This window comes from Quercus suber, unplaced genomic scaffold (genome assembly GCF_002906115.3).
Source record: "Quercus suber isolate HL8 unplaced genomic scaffold, Cork oak 2.0 scaffold_806, whole genome shotgun sequence".
Classification (NCBI taxonomy): Eukaryota; Viridiplantae; Streptophyta; class Magnoliopsida; order Fagales; family Fagaceae; genus Quercus; species Quercus suber.
In genome coordinates, this window is record NW_027070241.1 from 36,206 (window position 1) to 49,863 (window position 13,658).

General features: G+C 33.9%; 2 protein-coding genes across 2 annotated transcripts; both read left to right on the plus strand.

Annotated features, from left to right (window-relative positions):
• The first annotated feature begins 452 nt into the window (after positions 1-452).
• On the plus strand, positions 453-3,197 carry LOC112016356 (GDSL esterase/lipase At1g71250). Its single transcript, XM_024048909.2, has 5 exons — positions 453-1,021; positions 1,628-1,755; positions 1,912-2,157; positions 2,337-2,592; positions 2,823-3,197. The coding sequence occupies exons 1-5, from the start codon at positions 682-684 to the stop codon at positions 3,044-3,046; spliced, it is 1,194 nt and encodes a 397-aa protein (XP_023904677.1). The 5' UTR covers positions 453-681; the 3' UTR covers positions 3,047-3,197.
• Positions 3,198-3,933: 736 nt separating this feature from the next.
• Positions 3,934-6,488, plus strand: LOC112016351 (DNA repair RAD52-like protein 1, mitochondrial). Its single transcript, XM_024048902.2, has 4 exons — positions 3,934-4,359; positions 4,444-4,481; positions 4,595-4,689; positions 5,961-6,488. The coding sequence occupies exons 1-4, from the start codon at positions 4,046-4,048 to the stop codon at positions 6,102-6,104; spliced, it is 591 nt and encodes a 196-aa protein (XP_023904670.1). The 5' UTR covers positions 3,934-4,045; the 3' UTR covers positions 6,105-6,488.
• Positions 6,489-13,658: the final 7,170 nt, after the last annotated feature.

Consider the following 13,658-nt stretch of genomic DNA (forward strand, 5'->3'; position numbering starts at 1 on the left):
TTTTTTTTTTTTTTTTTTTAAGAATGAAATCTAAAAATTTTATTGAAAAAGTCAATCACTATCAGTTAAGAGTACAGAATATAGATGTAGAAAAACATCCTCCATTTACACTTTATAACCACTAACATGTTTAGTATGTTTAGTTAGATTATGAGCAACAGAATTATCAAGTCTATGTACACGTGAAAAAGAAATCCTATTAGAATCATGTGCTTTCCTGATATCCTTGAACAATGCTCCGTCGAAATTAACCTTCAGTGAGTTTATTGGGTTTATCTTATTTGTATAGAAATGATAGACAGAAGAAAAAAAAGAATACACTCAAATAATTATTTTTACATGAAAAATATATTTATCAGTTAACTTGACCCGACCCGTCAAACACTGGTTATTAATTTTTGCAACGTGTTTCAATAGAAAGCTTTTTCATGCGTCTTTGCTCATGGTCTGGAGAAAGCTTCACATAAGCAATGCATATACTTGCAGAAAAAGGAATCGAAAACCTAGATACAGCCAAACCGAACGTTAAAAAGAGAGTCCTAAAGTAAGGATAAAAGGTATACACAAACGCAACATATCATGGGTGTTCCTTACATCATCTACTTAGCCGTTTCAAAATGGAAAATCACCTCCCCTAGCTCTAACCTCTAAGTCTCACCGCCACCTACCTTTTATATATGCATGCATCTTCGATCAGTGTCTGTATTATTATTATTCAGTTTTTACTCTTTTCATCATCTGGAAAAAATAATGAAGCCACAAGTAGAGAAAATGGTTAAGATTTCCAATCTAATGCTGTGGCTGTGGGTCACCGCCACAATGACGGTGCAGTGCTCGAAGGCAGCTGTCGCGCCACGACAGGTTGCAGCTTTGTTTGTGTTCGGAGATTCCTTGGTTGATGTTGGTAACAACAACTTCCTTAGCTCCTTAGCTAAGGCCAATTACTATCCATATGGCATTGATTTCACTGCTGGCCCTTCTGGGAGATTTACCAATGGCGAAACCTTTGTTGATATGCTTGGTAACTTTTCTTCAGCCTTGTTACTAATAATTATTGTGATACGCACCAAATGGATTAGATTGTATGAGTGTTGGATCTCACCAAATGATATATATCAGGCATTATTAGGTTGGTTTAGATGATATAAATGATTATGAGAAATTCTAATTATAATTTTTGACTAGTTCTTTGGGTATGTAACACAAATTTAGCTAACGCTAATATGAGCGTTACAAGCGTATATAACACAAATGTTACTAACGCTAATATGAGTTTTACAAGCGAATATAAGGAACTTTAGTTGCCAATCTTTTGAATATAACGAAGATATGATTAATACTTACTTTTTATGACCGTATAATATTTTTTAAAGTGACATCTTCATTATTTCTGATAAATTCCTCAGATTGTGACAATAATATCATTTAAGGTTGTCATATATATATATATATATATATCGATATATATCTTTGTTATCCCCCACCTCTGATATATATACCATCTGATGTGAAGTTGCTGGACAAAAATGGATTGATCAATATGGCAATCATTTAGAATAAAAGCTTTTATTGACTAGAAGAACAAGTATGAGCGAAGCTCATTTTGATGTGAATTTTTGGTTGGCAGGGAGGATGTTGGGGATTCCATATCTTCCAGCTTTCGCAGATCCCACCACAGTTGGTACCCGAGTTCTTAACGGAGTTAATTATGCTTCAGCAGCTGCTGGCATCCTTGATGAGACCGGCCGACACTATGTACTTCAATTAATGCATTTATATTAATTATTATTAGCAACTTTCTATTAAATTTTAAAAACAAAAAATAATAATAATAAAAGACAGTTTGTATGTAATAAACAAAATTCTCTTCCAAAATTATACTTTTGCTGTAATTGTGATGCCCGGATGCAGGGACAACGGTACAGCCTGAGCCAGCAAGTGGAGAATTTCCAGTTCATCACATTAAATCAATTAAGAACAATAATGAATGGGGCGAACCTGAGCCAATATCTGGCAAAATCTATAGCAATTTTGGTGTTTGGAAGCAATGACTACCTCAACAACTACCTCTTGCCATCCCTCTATTCTTCCAGCTATATCTATAGCCCCCCAGATTATGCAAACCTTCTACTCAATCGCTATACCCGCCAAATTTTGGTATATTTCACTATTTTATTTTCTCTATCATAAATTCAATGAATCATTTAGAATATATATGGGTCTTAATTTATATCTAATTAAACACAATAAGTTTAGAGAGACTTTAACCTTAATTAATTTGTGTGGGATTAGTGAACAATTAATTTATATGAAATGGTTCGCTGCATGCATTGCAGGCATTGTACAGTATGGGATTGAGGAAGTTCTTAATAACAGGAGTAGGACCGCTTGGTTGCATCCCATACGAGAGAGCTAGTGGTCAAGCCCAGCCAGGAAGGTGTGTGGATTATGTGAATCAGATTCTTGGTACCTTCAATGAAGGGCTTAGATCGCTGGTCACTCAGCTCAACACCAACCACCCTGATGCAAAGTTTCTTTATGGCAATACTTATGCTGCTTTTGGAGACATCATTAACAGCCCTGCCACTTATGGTAAGTAAATTACTAGCTATATATCAAGCAAATTAAGAAACGCATTAGATAGAATTTATTCACTTTTAATTTGAACACAAATTAAGATGTACACATAAAATCTCATTGGCAGCTGGCGGGCCAAACCCAATCACTTGTTTACTTTAGTGTCATGCATATATACAAGTCCCGGTTTTAATAGTTTCGTGTGTAGCAAGCATTTTTAATAGCAAAAATTAATGTTATTTCAGGGTTCAGCGTGGCTGACAAGGCTTGTTGTGGAATTGGGGGAAGCTACGTGGGACAAATAACGTGTCTACCATTTCAAATGCCATGCCTAAACAGGAGCCAGTATGTGTTTTGGGATGCTTTCCATCCCGGAGAAGTTGCTAATGCCCACCTTGCTTGGAGGGCTTTCTCCGGTTCGCCCACTGATTGTTACCCAATCAATGTTCAACAAATGGCTCTCCTTTGATCTCAAATACTTTTATAGCGTGAGCCTGTTTTATTTGTCATGTATGTTCAATAATTAAGTTCAAAGTTCAGTTTGCAATTTGGCATCTATATATGCTTGTATTGTATGTGGAACTATTGTGTAGTGGAAACCATTTCCTTTTATCGTGTAACTCCCTTTCGAGATCTGCAACGATGTTTGCTATATGTGTGATACTAATTTATCAAGGACACTGTCTCTATGGGCTATAATAATGAATTTATAATTATTATTTGAAGGTTCCCATGGCCATACATGCAAATTTCATGTCAAATACCTTTTACAAACAATGGTAAATACGTAGACTTGTCCTCTATATGAGGCTCATATAAATTTTTTAAACCCCCAAACAAAATTGTAAAAGAAATACATTTAATCTTTTATTTACTTTTACTTTAATGGTCAAATTAGTAGTTAAGCTTTAATTTTTATCAAATTAATCAAAATGAGTTGTTTCACCCAAATTTGTTAATAAATAAATCCATTTAAATATTTTTAAAAATAAAATAAATAAATACTCATCAAACAAAAAAGATAAAGTATCTAATGAGTTTAATTTTGTAGCTAAAAAAAAATGCTTAAACGGTGTTATTTGATAATAGATTTGAAGGGAAAGACCCAAACTCATGTTTACTAACAAATATTAAATCTTATGGATTAATATGACAATTGAAAAGTGAGACTAAAATGAACCTTAATAAGTAAAAAAAAAAACCAAAGGTGATATGGTAAAATGCAGGCCTTAATTGAAAACAGGCCTAGGCTAGGATGGGCTGGGCTCGGCTAGTGAATTTTTATGGGGCCTAACCTAACCCAGGAATGGCCCCCTTTTTCAGTGAATAGTGAATAATCCCCACAAAAGAGGGACTTTGAAAATCTGTGTGTCGCCTTTTGATATGTTCTTTGTCCCCTGAAAATTGAAAAGAAAGAGTGAAGAGTGAAGAGTGAGAGGGAAAAGGGAAAAGAAAGAAAGAAATAGAAATGGCGTGGTTGAGTAAGAGTAAGAGCATGAAAATGGGAAAATCAAGTTCAAGTGCTTCTCTTTTGAAATCACTGTTATGTCGTCCTCCACGCTCCTCCTATTCAACTGCTAAAAGGTCATCTAATTCGTCTTTTAAGGAAACACACGACGTCGTAGCAGAAGCAGAAGAAGAAGTAGAAGCAGCAGCGAGTGCGAGTTCTGGAATCAGTAGGCCACTCTCTGAAATCCTAAAAGAACTGAACAAGAGAGTGCCCGATTCTCTCGTCAAAGTCTTTCGCTCCGAAAATGACTTCTCCATCAAATATGTTCCCTGGTTCTCTCTCTCTCCATCAAATATTTTCATCTAACTTTAATCTTTTTATTTTTTATATCTCTTTTTATTTTTGTTTTTGTGTAGGCATGTTATGAATCGGATTTTGAATTTACATGCTCCGGGTATTATTCTTTTTATTTTATTTATTGTTGTTAATATTGTTCATGTTTCTTTAATTTCTATTTTTCTTTTCTTTAAATTAAATTAAATTATGATTTTATTTGTAAATATATAGAATGGTCGGGAGAGGTTCGAAGCATAACGTATTCGGGGGACGCCAAGTCTGTCTCTGTTGTTTATCGTGTCACTCTCTATGGGACTGATGCTGAGGTATTATTGAATGACATATTCGAATGTTATCATCATAATGTATAATACGATGCCAAACTAAAGGTTTCCCATTTCACAATATAGAGCTTTAAGATGTGCTTGGACCTAGCTAGAAGCTTTCAAAATTAAAATGAACTATTATTTATTTATTTATATACAACAAATGAGACAGTCTAGTCTAGAAAGGGAACTTGAATAGCTGCAAACTCGTTATTTCTTTCTTTTCATTGCTAATGCTAGGTTACACATGCCTCTTATACTCACACCACCATTCACCATACTCGATCTCCATCTCATTATTGAGGGAGGAGCAATTAGTGTGTCATTTGAGGCTGCGCTACTCCTCATTGTCCAACCTACCTAATTTGTCTTCAAAATTAATTTCAAAGCTTTCATTAAGCACAAAATACTAAAGATTTAGATTAGAACCTGATTTTCCTTTTATCAAAAATAAACTCATCATCGTAACAATGACATGACATGACATTTGCATCTAGTATTAAGGGAGAATAATCAGACAAATTTAGAGTTTGCAAGCCATTTTCTTGATCACTGCACTTCTTTTCCCATAAATTTTTTTTCCCCTTCTTCTGACTGAAAGCGCAAGATAGAGAAAATAACAATGACAACTTCTGTATATTCATCACTTGTGAATTACATAATCTACCTTCCATTTATAGAGGAGACTTTACCCTTGAAGAATATCACATGTGATGAATCAAAATGAAATTACTAATTTATAACAAACTGCAACTACTTCAACAACAGTTTGTTACAACTGAAATCTAACTTCAATGCTAAAGCCCGTGTGAGTGTGACAAAGCTAATCCCCCACCTGTAGTAAACTTTGATGGTTAACTTCTGGTCTGCTGCTGCGTTGAGCACAAGATGCGGGACTTTTCTGCACTGTTGCATTGTTTACTGAACTGCTGATCGATGTGTTCTGCACTGTTAGAATGCTTGCCTCATATGCTGCTGTGTTCTCTCTCTCTCTCTCTCTCTCTCTCTTTTAACTAACATACTTTCTAGTTGATAATCTTTATTTTGTATGACTGTATTTGCATTCAACATGAAGACAATAGCAAGTTGGTTTAGGGCTTTCCACAAATGTCCTGTTAGCTGAAGCCTTAAGGAAGTGTTAGCCTTTTCTCTAAAGAAAGTCTTATGATAATTTCATTGAAAATAAAGATACGTGTTCACTTGCTTTATTAGTGGTGGAAGAGAGAAAAAGAGAGGAGCTGACATTTTTTTTTTCCTCATGCTTCCACAAGATATATAGGGAATCAACGGGAACTGCTTCAGTTGATGACACAAGTTATGGGGATCCTGTACAAAAAGCAGAAGCAATGGCATTTCGTCGAGCTTGTGCACGCTTTGGGCTTGGGCTTCATCTATACCATGAGGATATGTCTTAGCAAGAAGTTAGGCTTGTGCAATGCAAGTCTGAATTGTATCTTTTTTGATGTTGGGGAAATCATGCTAGATGTGGATTGGTTCTTTTTGTTGTCGGGGTCAAGATGATGGTTTTGGAAAGCTGAAGAAGCGGCCTATTTTGAATCTAGCAGACATCTGATATTGAAGCATCAGCCCGTGTTTAATTAAGCAGTTGTTTAGTAGTTTGTGGTTGGAAATATTATCTTGTGAAGTGATTTAAATCCCTAATATATCCAGTGTCTTTTGTAGTCATTGTAGAATCGCTCAATCAGATGAATGTGAGCATATTTTGCTTCCTTAACATGTTCACTCAAGTAGATTTCCTGAACATTCTCAACCAACAAAAAAAAGGTAGATTTCCTGAATTGTTGAATTATTTCCAATAATTTTGCTGGAATTTTATTATCTGAACAAAAGTTCAATTTAGATATATATATATATATATATACTTATATTGCAAATGTGTTAACTTTACTTGAGGCAGGGATGCTTTCATACTAACATGGCTAATGGCTTGATGCCAAAACAGCTTGTTTTGCAACTGTTAGTCGCTCTTTTTTAATCCTTTGGTTCTGTTTTTTTTTTTTTTTTAATCCCAAAATATAGCGGAGCATTTCATGTTCTATTTGTTATGAGTGTGGTACCTAATATTTGGTGAGAGATGTGTTGAAAAAAGCCCAAACTCTTATCAGCCCAGATATATTTTCTGGGCTGAATCTTATTAGACCAAAAAAGCTATGTTAATGCCTTTTTTTAAAAGGCCCACACAAAGCATATCCAATTATTTTGGGCCTATTGTTTCCTTGTATCTTTTTATTATTTACACGGCTCAAGCAGGTGCAATTTTTAATGGGGAATTTTGAACGAATGTGATTTGGGCGGTAAAAAGTTGGTCTATTTAGAGATCTTACTGATGGACTGAAGAGATAGATTTCGCCAATTGGGCTTGGAACACTTGCAAAGTCTATGAACCCCATGAGCAAGTCACAATTTATTTTCCCAAAATTTCAGCCTAATAACCTAAAAACCATGTAAACTATTTTGATCTCATTAAACGCTAATTGATGCAGTTCCTCAAATTTAGCAGGTTCTTAATGGGTCGTTTCCCCTAGTAAGTTAAGCAAAGCTAGTTAGGCCAACCAGATTAACAAAAAAATGGTAGTAAACCAGATTGTTATAATATCCCAAAAAGCCCACAACTCAAGGTTTCCAATCATCCAAAAACCCACAACCAAAAACCTTCAATTCTTAATCAAATATGGATATTAGACATGCTCGTGATCTAATATAAAGTATTTTCCAAAAGTCATGCATTAATAAGATTTTATCTACCTCACTAACCACATTTATACTTCTAACTTAAGCCCAAGAAGTAGTAAATTTCAAAGTTGCTCTTGGGCATATATATATATATGGTAGTAAAAATAATGCTCTCTCTCTCTCTCTCTCTCTCTCTCTCTCTCTCTCTCTCTCTCCATTTCTTTGTATTTTAATTATAATAGAGCAAGGGTTATTTTTAACTATTATTTTCCTTTTTTAAGTTATTATCTATGTGTGGTTCTTCACAAGGCATCACTAACTTCTATTTTTTTTATCTGAGTTTGACCCCTTTGTATCTTTGAACCCAAGTTATAGGCCTGAAATTCCTTTAGCTTGACATTACAAATCGACCCCAATAAGATATCTAGTTGGATGCTTTTTAATTGGTAAGAAACAACTCTAAAGAAACAAATTTATTCACAATTTTGATGGGGTCTATTGTGATTGCTTACATAATAAAAATGTTAAGAGATATCAAGAGTCTCCTCTAACTCTACTCCTTAGTAGATGTGCCACTCACTATCTTGACCACAAACAATATCATCATTTCAAAAAATTTAGTCTCACAATAGTAGGAATAGCTATTGTTACAATTTTAGCCACTAGTGTAGTCATCATCCAACCATAAAGGCCACAGTTTAAGCGATAATCCATTATCAAACACCATTGTATAGTGCTTCTTTATTGCACATTCTTTTTTCAACCATCTTAAACTTGAGAGGATATTAAAGAGATCAAATGTTAATTGTAGTCAAAGTTTAGATTTGTTAATTAAATAAGCACAATTCATATATATTTATACCTAATCTAGTTTATTGTAGGATTTAGCTAGATCAATCATGTTATTTATTTTTGTGTGTATTCGTATCTCGCTCTCTCTCTCTCTCTCTCTCTCTCTCTCTTAGTCCCAATCCATCATTTCAAATAATAAGAATGAAAATTTGATACTCAATCTCAATTCTAGAAGACTCCCAAAGGGCCAAAAGTTTCAACCAAAAAAAGAAAAGAGAAAAAGACTCGCACCAGAAATAATAGAAAAATGGGCAATGATAATAATAAATAAAAATAAAATAAATGGTACAAAACAATAGAAGGCAAGTGGGTATGAGTGAGACTGAGCTGGAAGTGGGGTCCACAGAAGATGTGGAAGGGATAAAGCTGATGGACAGGCATGTGTTGGAGTCGGACACACACACACACACCCACACCCACACAGTGCCGTGCTGCAGTCCCCAATTCCATGTCTGGCACTTGCTGCAGGAGACCCCTGCTCCCTTGACCCTTCCTTCTTATTTAACGTACACATACACATACACATCATATTTCATCAAACAAACAAAGAAAAGAATTTTAATTAAATTGGAAATAGTATACTGTATACAAGGAAGGAGACTATATAAATAAATAAATAAATAAATATAGAGAGAGAGAGAGAGAGAGAGAGAGAGAGAGAGTAGAATAGAGTGAATGTGCGTTGTCGTATGGATGATTATCACTTTCATTTTTTGGTCAAAGAAGTTGGAGACAGCTGCCCCAACTGCCAGATCATACCCCACTGTCTTTTAGTTTCTACCCTACTCCTCACGTGTACTTTCTCCCCTGGTTTTTAAAAACTAAAAACAAAAACATCCATTATTGTTCCTCTTCATCTCACGGACCACGGTTAATAACTCTGGATAATATACACAGGTTAAAATAACAACTTTAAGCTCTATGTCTATGTGCCTCACCCTCAATCTTTCATGGTAAACCCTTTTTTTTTAAAAAAAAAAATTAATATCATCATATTGAAGGATTTCTGGTAACTCTCTTTCTCTCTCTCTAGTATGAATGATATGAAAGGGCCCTTAATTAAAGCTCCATTAACTTTTTCTTCAAACCTAAATGCATTTGTTTCTTTCTCTTATTTCTCTACTGCCATTCCGTTCCTTTCTTTCTTTTATTTGTCGGACAAATGTGTGTCTCCCAACTATTGGAATATTTGGATGCATTGCACAACCACACCTCTAAAATTTGTAGGGGTCAAATCATAAAATCATTACCCTAAACCTTAACGTCCTCGACAAACCGACAACGTAATACTCTATATATATAACTGGTTCACCACAAAACACATAACACAATCAATTATCAAGTGCTCTAACTTCACTCGCATCTCTCTCTCTCTCTCACACAATGTTTGTTATGTTATATATTTAGTAGCTATCTATATAGGGAGGGAACTCATGAAGTTACTCTAATCAAGATGTCTTCCTAATGTCAGATCCTCTATTGATGCCCTTTATTTCATTGAAAACCAGCTCCCAACATATATAATTACTATAAATTCAACAACTCATCTATTTCGGCTACCTCATTAACTTCACCTCATCACATTTACTGCTCATTAACCTTTTCGAACATAGTTGTCAAATCGTGAATCGTATCGTGAATCGATTTTTAATTTTTGTGTATCGTGTATCGTATCGTATCGTGTATCGTAAGATACACAAACACTTAATAAAATTTATAAAAAATTATAAATATACATATATAAATGATATATTCATTATAAATTTTAAATATGTTCAACTAATGACTAATTTATTCATCACTTATGTAATAATATTTAACAAACTAACTAAATAAATCAAACTAGCATGTGTTCATAACATACACATTAAAATTACTTACATTCAAAAGTGATAATATATTACAAATGACTCAAAAATAAAAATTTATTTTCATCATATTCATCAAATTGCCTAATCAACCCCATCTAAGTCAACGCTATCATCATATTTATAATTTTGCAAATTTATTTCTTCATTAAAATTTTCTTCATCGTTATTTGTCATTAACATTTACTATCTCTTCTTGTTCTTTCCATTTCTATAAATTTTTTTGGCATTCTAGTTTCTTGGACTTATAACAATAACAATTAAAACAAAAATAATTTTTTTTAAAAAAATTTAAAATATTAAAGTGAAAGGTAAGTGTGTACTGTGTAGTCAATTGTAGGAGCGAGGGGAAAAAAACTTATAAATATGTTATTTTAGTAAGCTAAATTAAGAAAACTAATAATTTTGTGTTAAGAACAAATCTAACAACTTGTTAGATTCAAATAAAAGTACAAATTTTAACAAAAAATCTCATTTTAAAGCATTTTTCTATGTATCGTACGATACATACAATTTTACGATACGATACGATTCATACGATACACACACTGTATCGTACAATTCATGAGCACTTACGATACTCCAATACGATACGGAACTTTTTACGCACGATTCGATACGTATCGTACGATACGTATCGCGTATCGTACGATACTAACAACTATGTTTTCGAATACCACCTCTTTTTTTAATCTTTTCGAAAGAAATGCCCTACTGGTATTATTGAGTTTAACCTCTAGGGACAACATTCTATTCTTTTCTTTTCTTTTATATATATATATATATATATATTATTATTATTATTATTATTATTATATATTCTTACAAGTGAAACTTAGGAAAATTGGATGGAAATTAAAACCAATAATTTTTCACTTCATAAGCCGAAGTAATGCTCACACCATAGGTGGAGCTAGGGAAGTGCCAAGGGGGGCCATGGCCCCCTTAACTTTTGAAATTTTTTATCAATTTTTTTTTACATTTGGTAATAAATTTATAAATTACACAAAAATATATTTATCGGCACTCCCGAAAAATTTCCTGACTCTGCCACTCGCTCACACCATTCTTATCCCCAGTAGCACATTGAAAGGAAAAATACATTCACTTTCTGTTGGCATGTTTAATTAGAGATGTACAGTGGATAACATTAATTTTGCAATATTAGTTGTGGGGCCCGTGGGCTCGATAGCCTCGGCCCATCGGATAGTAGGCCCAAGGACAGCGCCGAGGAGGACTGACCAACCAAGGCTAAGTCAGGCAAAACCTCTATTGTGACCCACGCCGAGGACCTGTTCGTCCTCGGCATTCTAAGGATAACTTTCGGGAGGGGACAAGCTCAGAGCAAGCTGTCACATTCGCACTTAATGCATTCACCTAACCCCTCTGATATAGATTGGCCTATATATGTATATTATATGTATGTATGATCATTCAATATAGCCCTGGGGACCAGTACTAAAAACTGGCAGAGGATGACTAAAGTTAGAACTTAGAACAGCTAATAATCTCTTCCATTGATAATTGAAAACGATACATGTAATGTAGCTAGCTAGCGACGTCTCACGTATTTTGCAATCAAAGCTTAACACCCTATGTCTCTCGCTGACCCCAAACTTACATTACCTACTACTTCATCATGTGACTATTTGCCCATATTCTCTCTCTCTCTCTCTCTCTCTCTCTCTATTCATATTTTGCTACTTCCATTAAATTATGAACTTTGATATAGGCCTAGACTTTATTACATGAATTGTTGGGTTACACATGTGAATATGACTTGTTCATGGTCTACAAAGAGGTGTTGAAGTACATAGAGAGGTAGAGACTCACATGTGAGGGGGAGATTGTTAAGTTATACGTGAGTAAAGTCTCACATTAAATAATAATGAGAAGAATGAGTAGTTAATATAACATAATTGATCAAATACCCATTAGGGTTTAAGCCTTTTGAGTTAAAGTGTGTCTCTATATGTTATATTAATTATTCAAGAACTCTTCCTAAGGATTTTATCTCCCCAACATGAATTATATCATCCAGACCACTTTTTTGTTTTAAATTATTTATTTAAATGAGATTAATTAAGTATATATAGCATTTGTTAACCTTAAAACACTAATGAATGAATGCGAGTATTGAGTTTATTATATATATATATATATACAAAATCCAACAATCCATTACTATGGTCTATTTTTAGTAGGGAATCTCATCTCATAGCTAGGGTTGGCTTTGCCTACGCCTGTTTTAGTTAACTTAGCTTTGAATTTTAAATAATTATGCATCGCTTTTGGTGTGGCAGTTGATGTAAAGGCTATACTCTATAGGGGTAACAAACTTAGAAGAAGGTTTATAAATGGCAAAGTGAAGGGTGGTCTGTCGTTTTACGATCGATCTCTGAATCATTACCAAAGACGTGCCTAGCTAGTTTATTAATTAAATTAACATTTAGTACACAAATGGATGTTTCTGGGGCCTCATATTCCTGTCTTGAGATAGTATAAGCTGACCCTACTGACAAACAAGCACTAACTAGCAAATTATCCTTCAAATAAGTTGGATGAAATGTATGCCTCATGTAGAAAAATTTTCCCACATAAATTTATCAATATGTCACTATCCAACAGATAAGATGGTTAGGACCATACATCGATCATATTGATTGGCTGCTAAATGAGTAGCAAATTTGGGTTTCAACTAACTAATTAGCAACTTCTTACTTCTTCGTATATAAAATGCATGAAAAGGGACCTACAAACCACAAGATGCTTCCCAATATCCACAGCCTTATGACATGCTACGACAATAATTTCTCATGTTTTAGCTAATTGTTCTGTGCATTTACATGATTCATCCTTCTTGATAAGTTATTATACTTATTTTCAAATTATAATACTCTAGTGTATGTGTATTGAATATATATTTTTTGTGTTCAATATTCATGGGTCTTGGATTTATTAGTACTTATCCAAACCTGTTTGTAGTTTTTGGGCTTCTTTGCAATACCATACAGTCAAACAAATGACTTTTCCTTAAACTTTTCAAATTGACCTTACTCATTAGTTTTGGCTCCGGTGTTAACATTTAATTAATTATAAATTGAAGGAAAAATAGTAGGTATTAGATAACCTTTTTTTTTTTTTACTTAATGTGCATTCAAATGAATGCTTTGAATAAATTGAGCTATCACATAATCTATGATAGATCTACTTTGACCACAAAATAAAAAATAAAAATAAAAACCAAGGTAGGCCGCAGTATTAATTCCAATTGGATGACCAGTTACTTGTTTGTACCATGTTTTAGTTGTGGCTCGACCTTCTTAGTTAAGGTAGGAAAAGTCAGGAGTTTAAACTTGAAATTAAAATTTGGTCATAGAAATCCTTCTCCTTTCGGCCAATGTTTTCTAAAGAAGCCGGTAAGTTGTTACCGCCATGCGACATAAAATATTTTTTATGGACGTATGTTATACGTTTCCAACTTTCCATTCACATTGACTTTACTCATAATAATGAGCATTTGTTCATGCTCTGTTTTTTTTTTTTTTTTTTTTT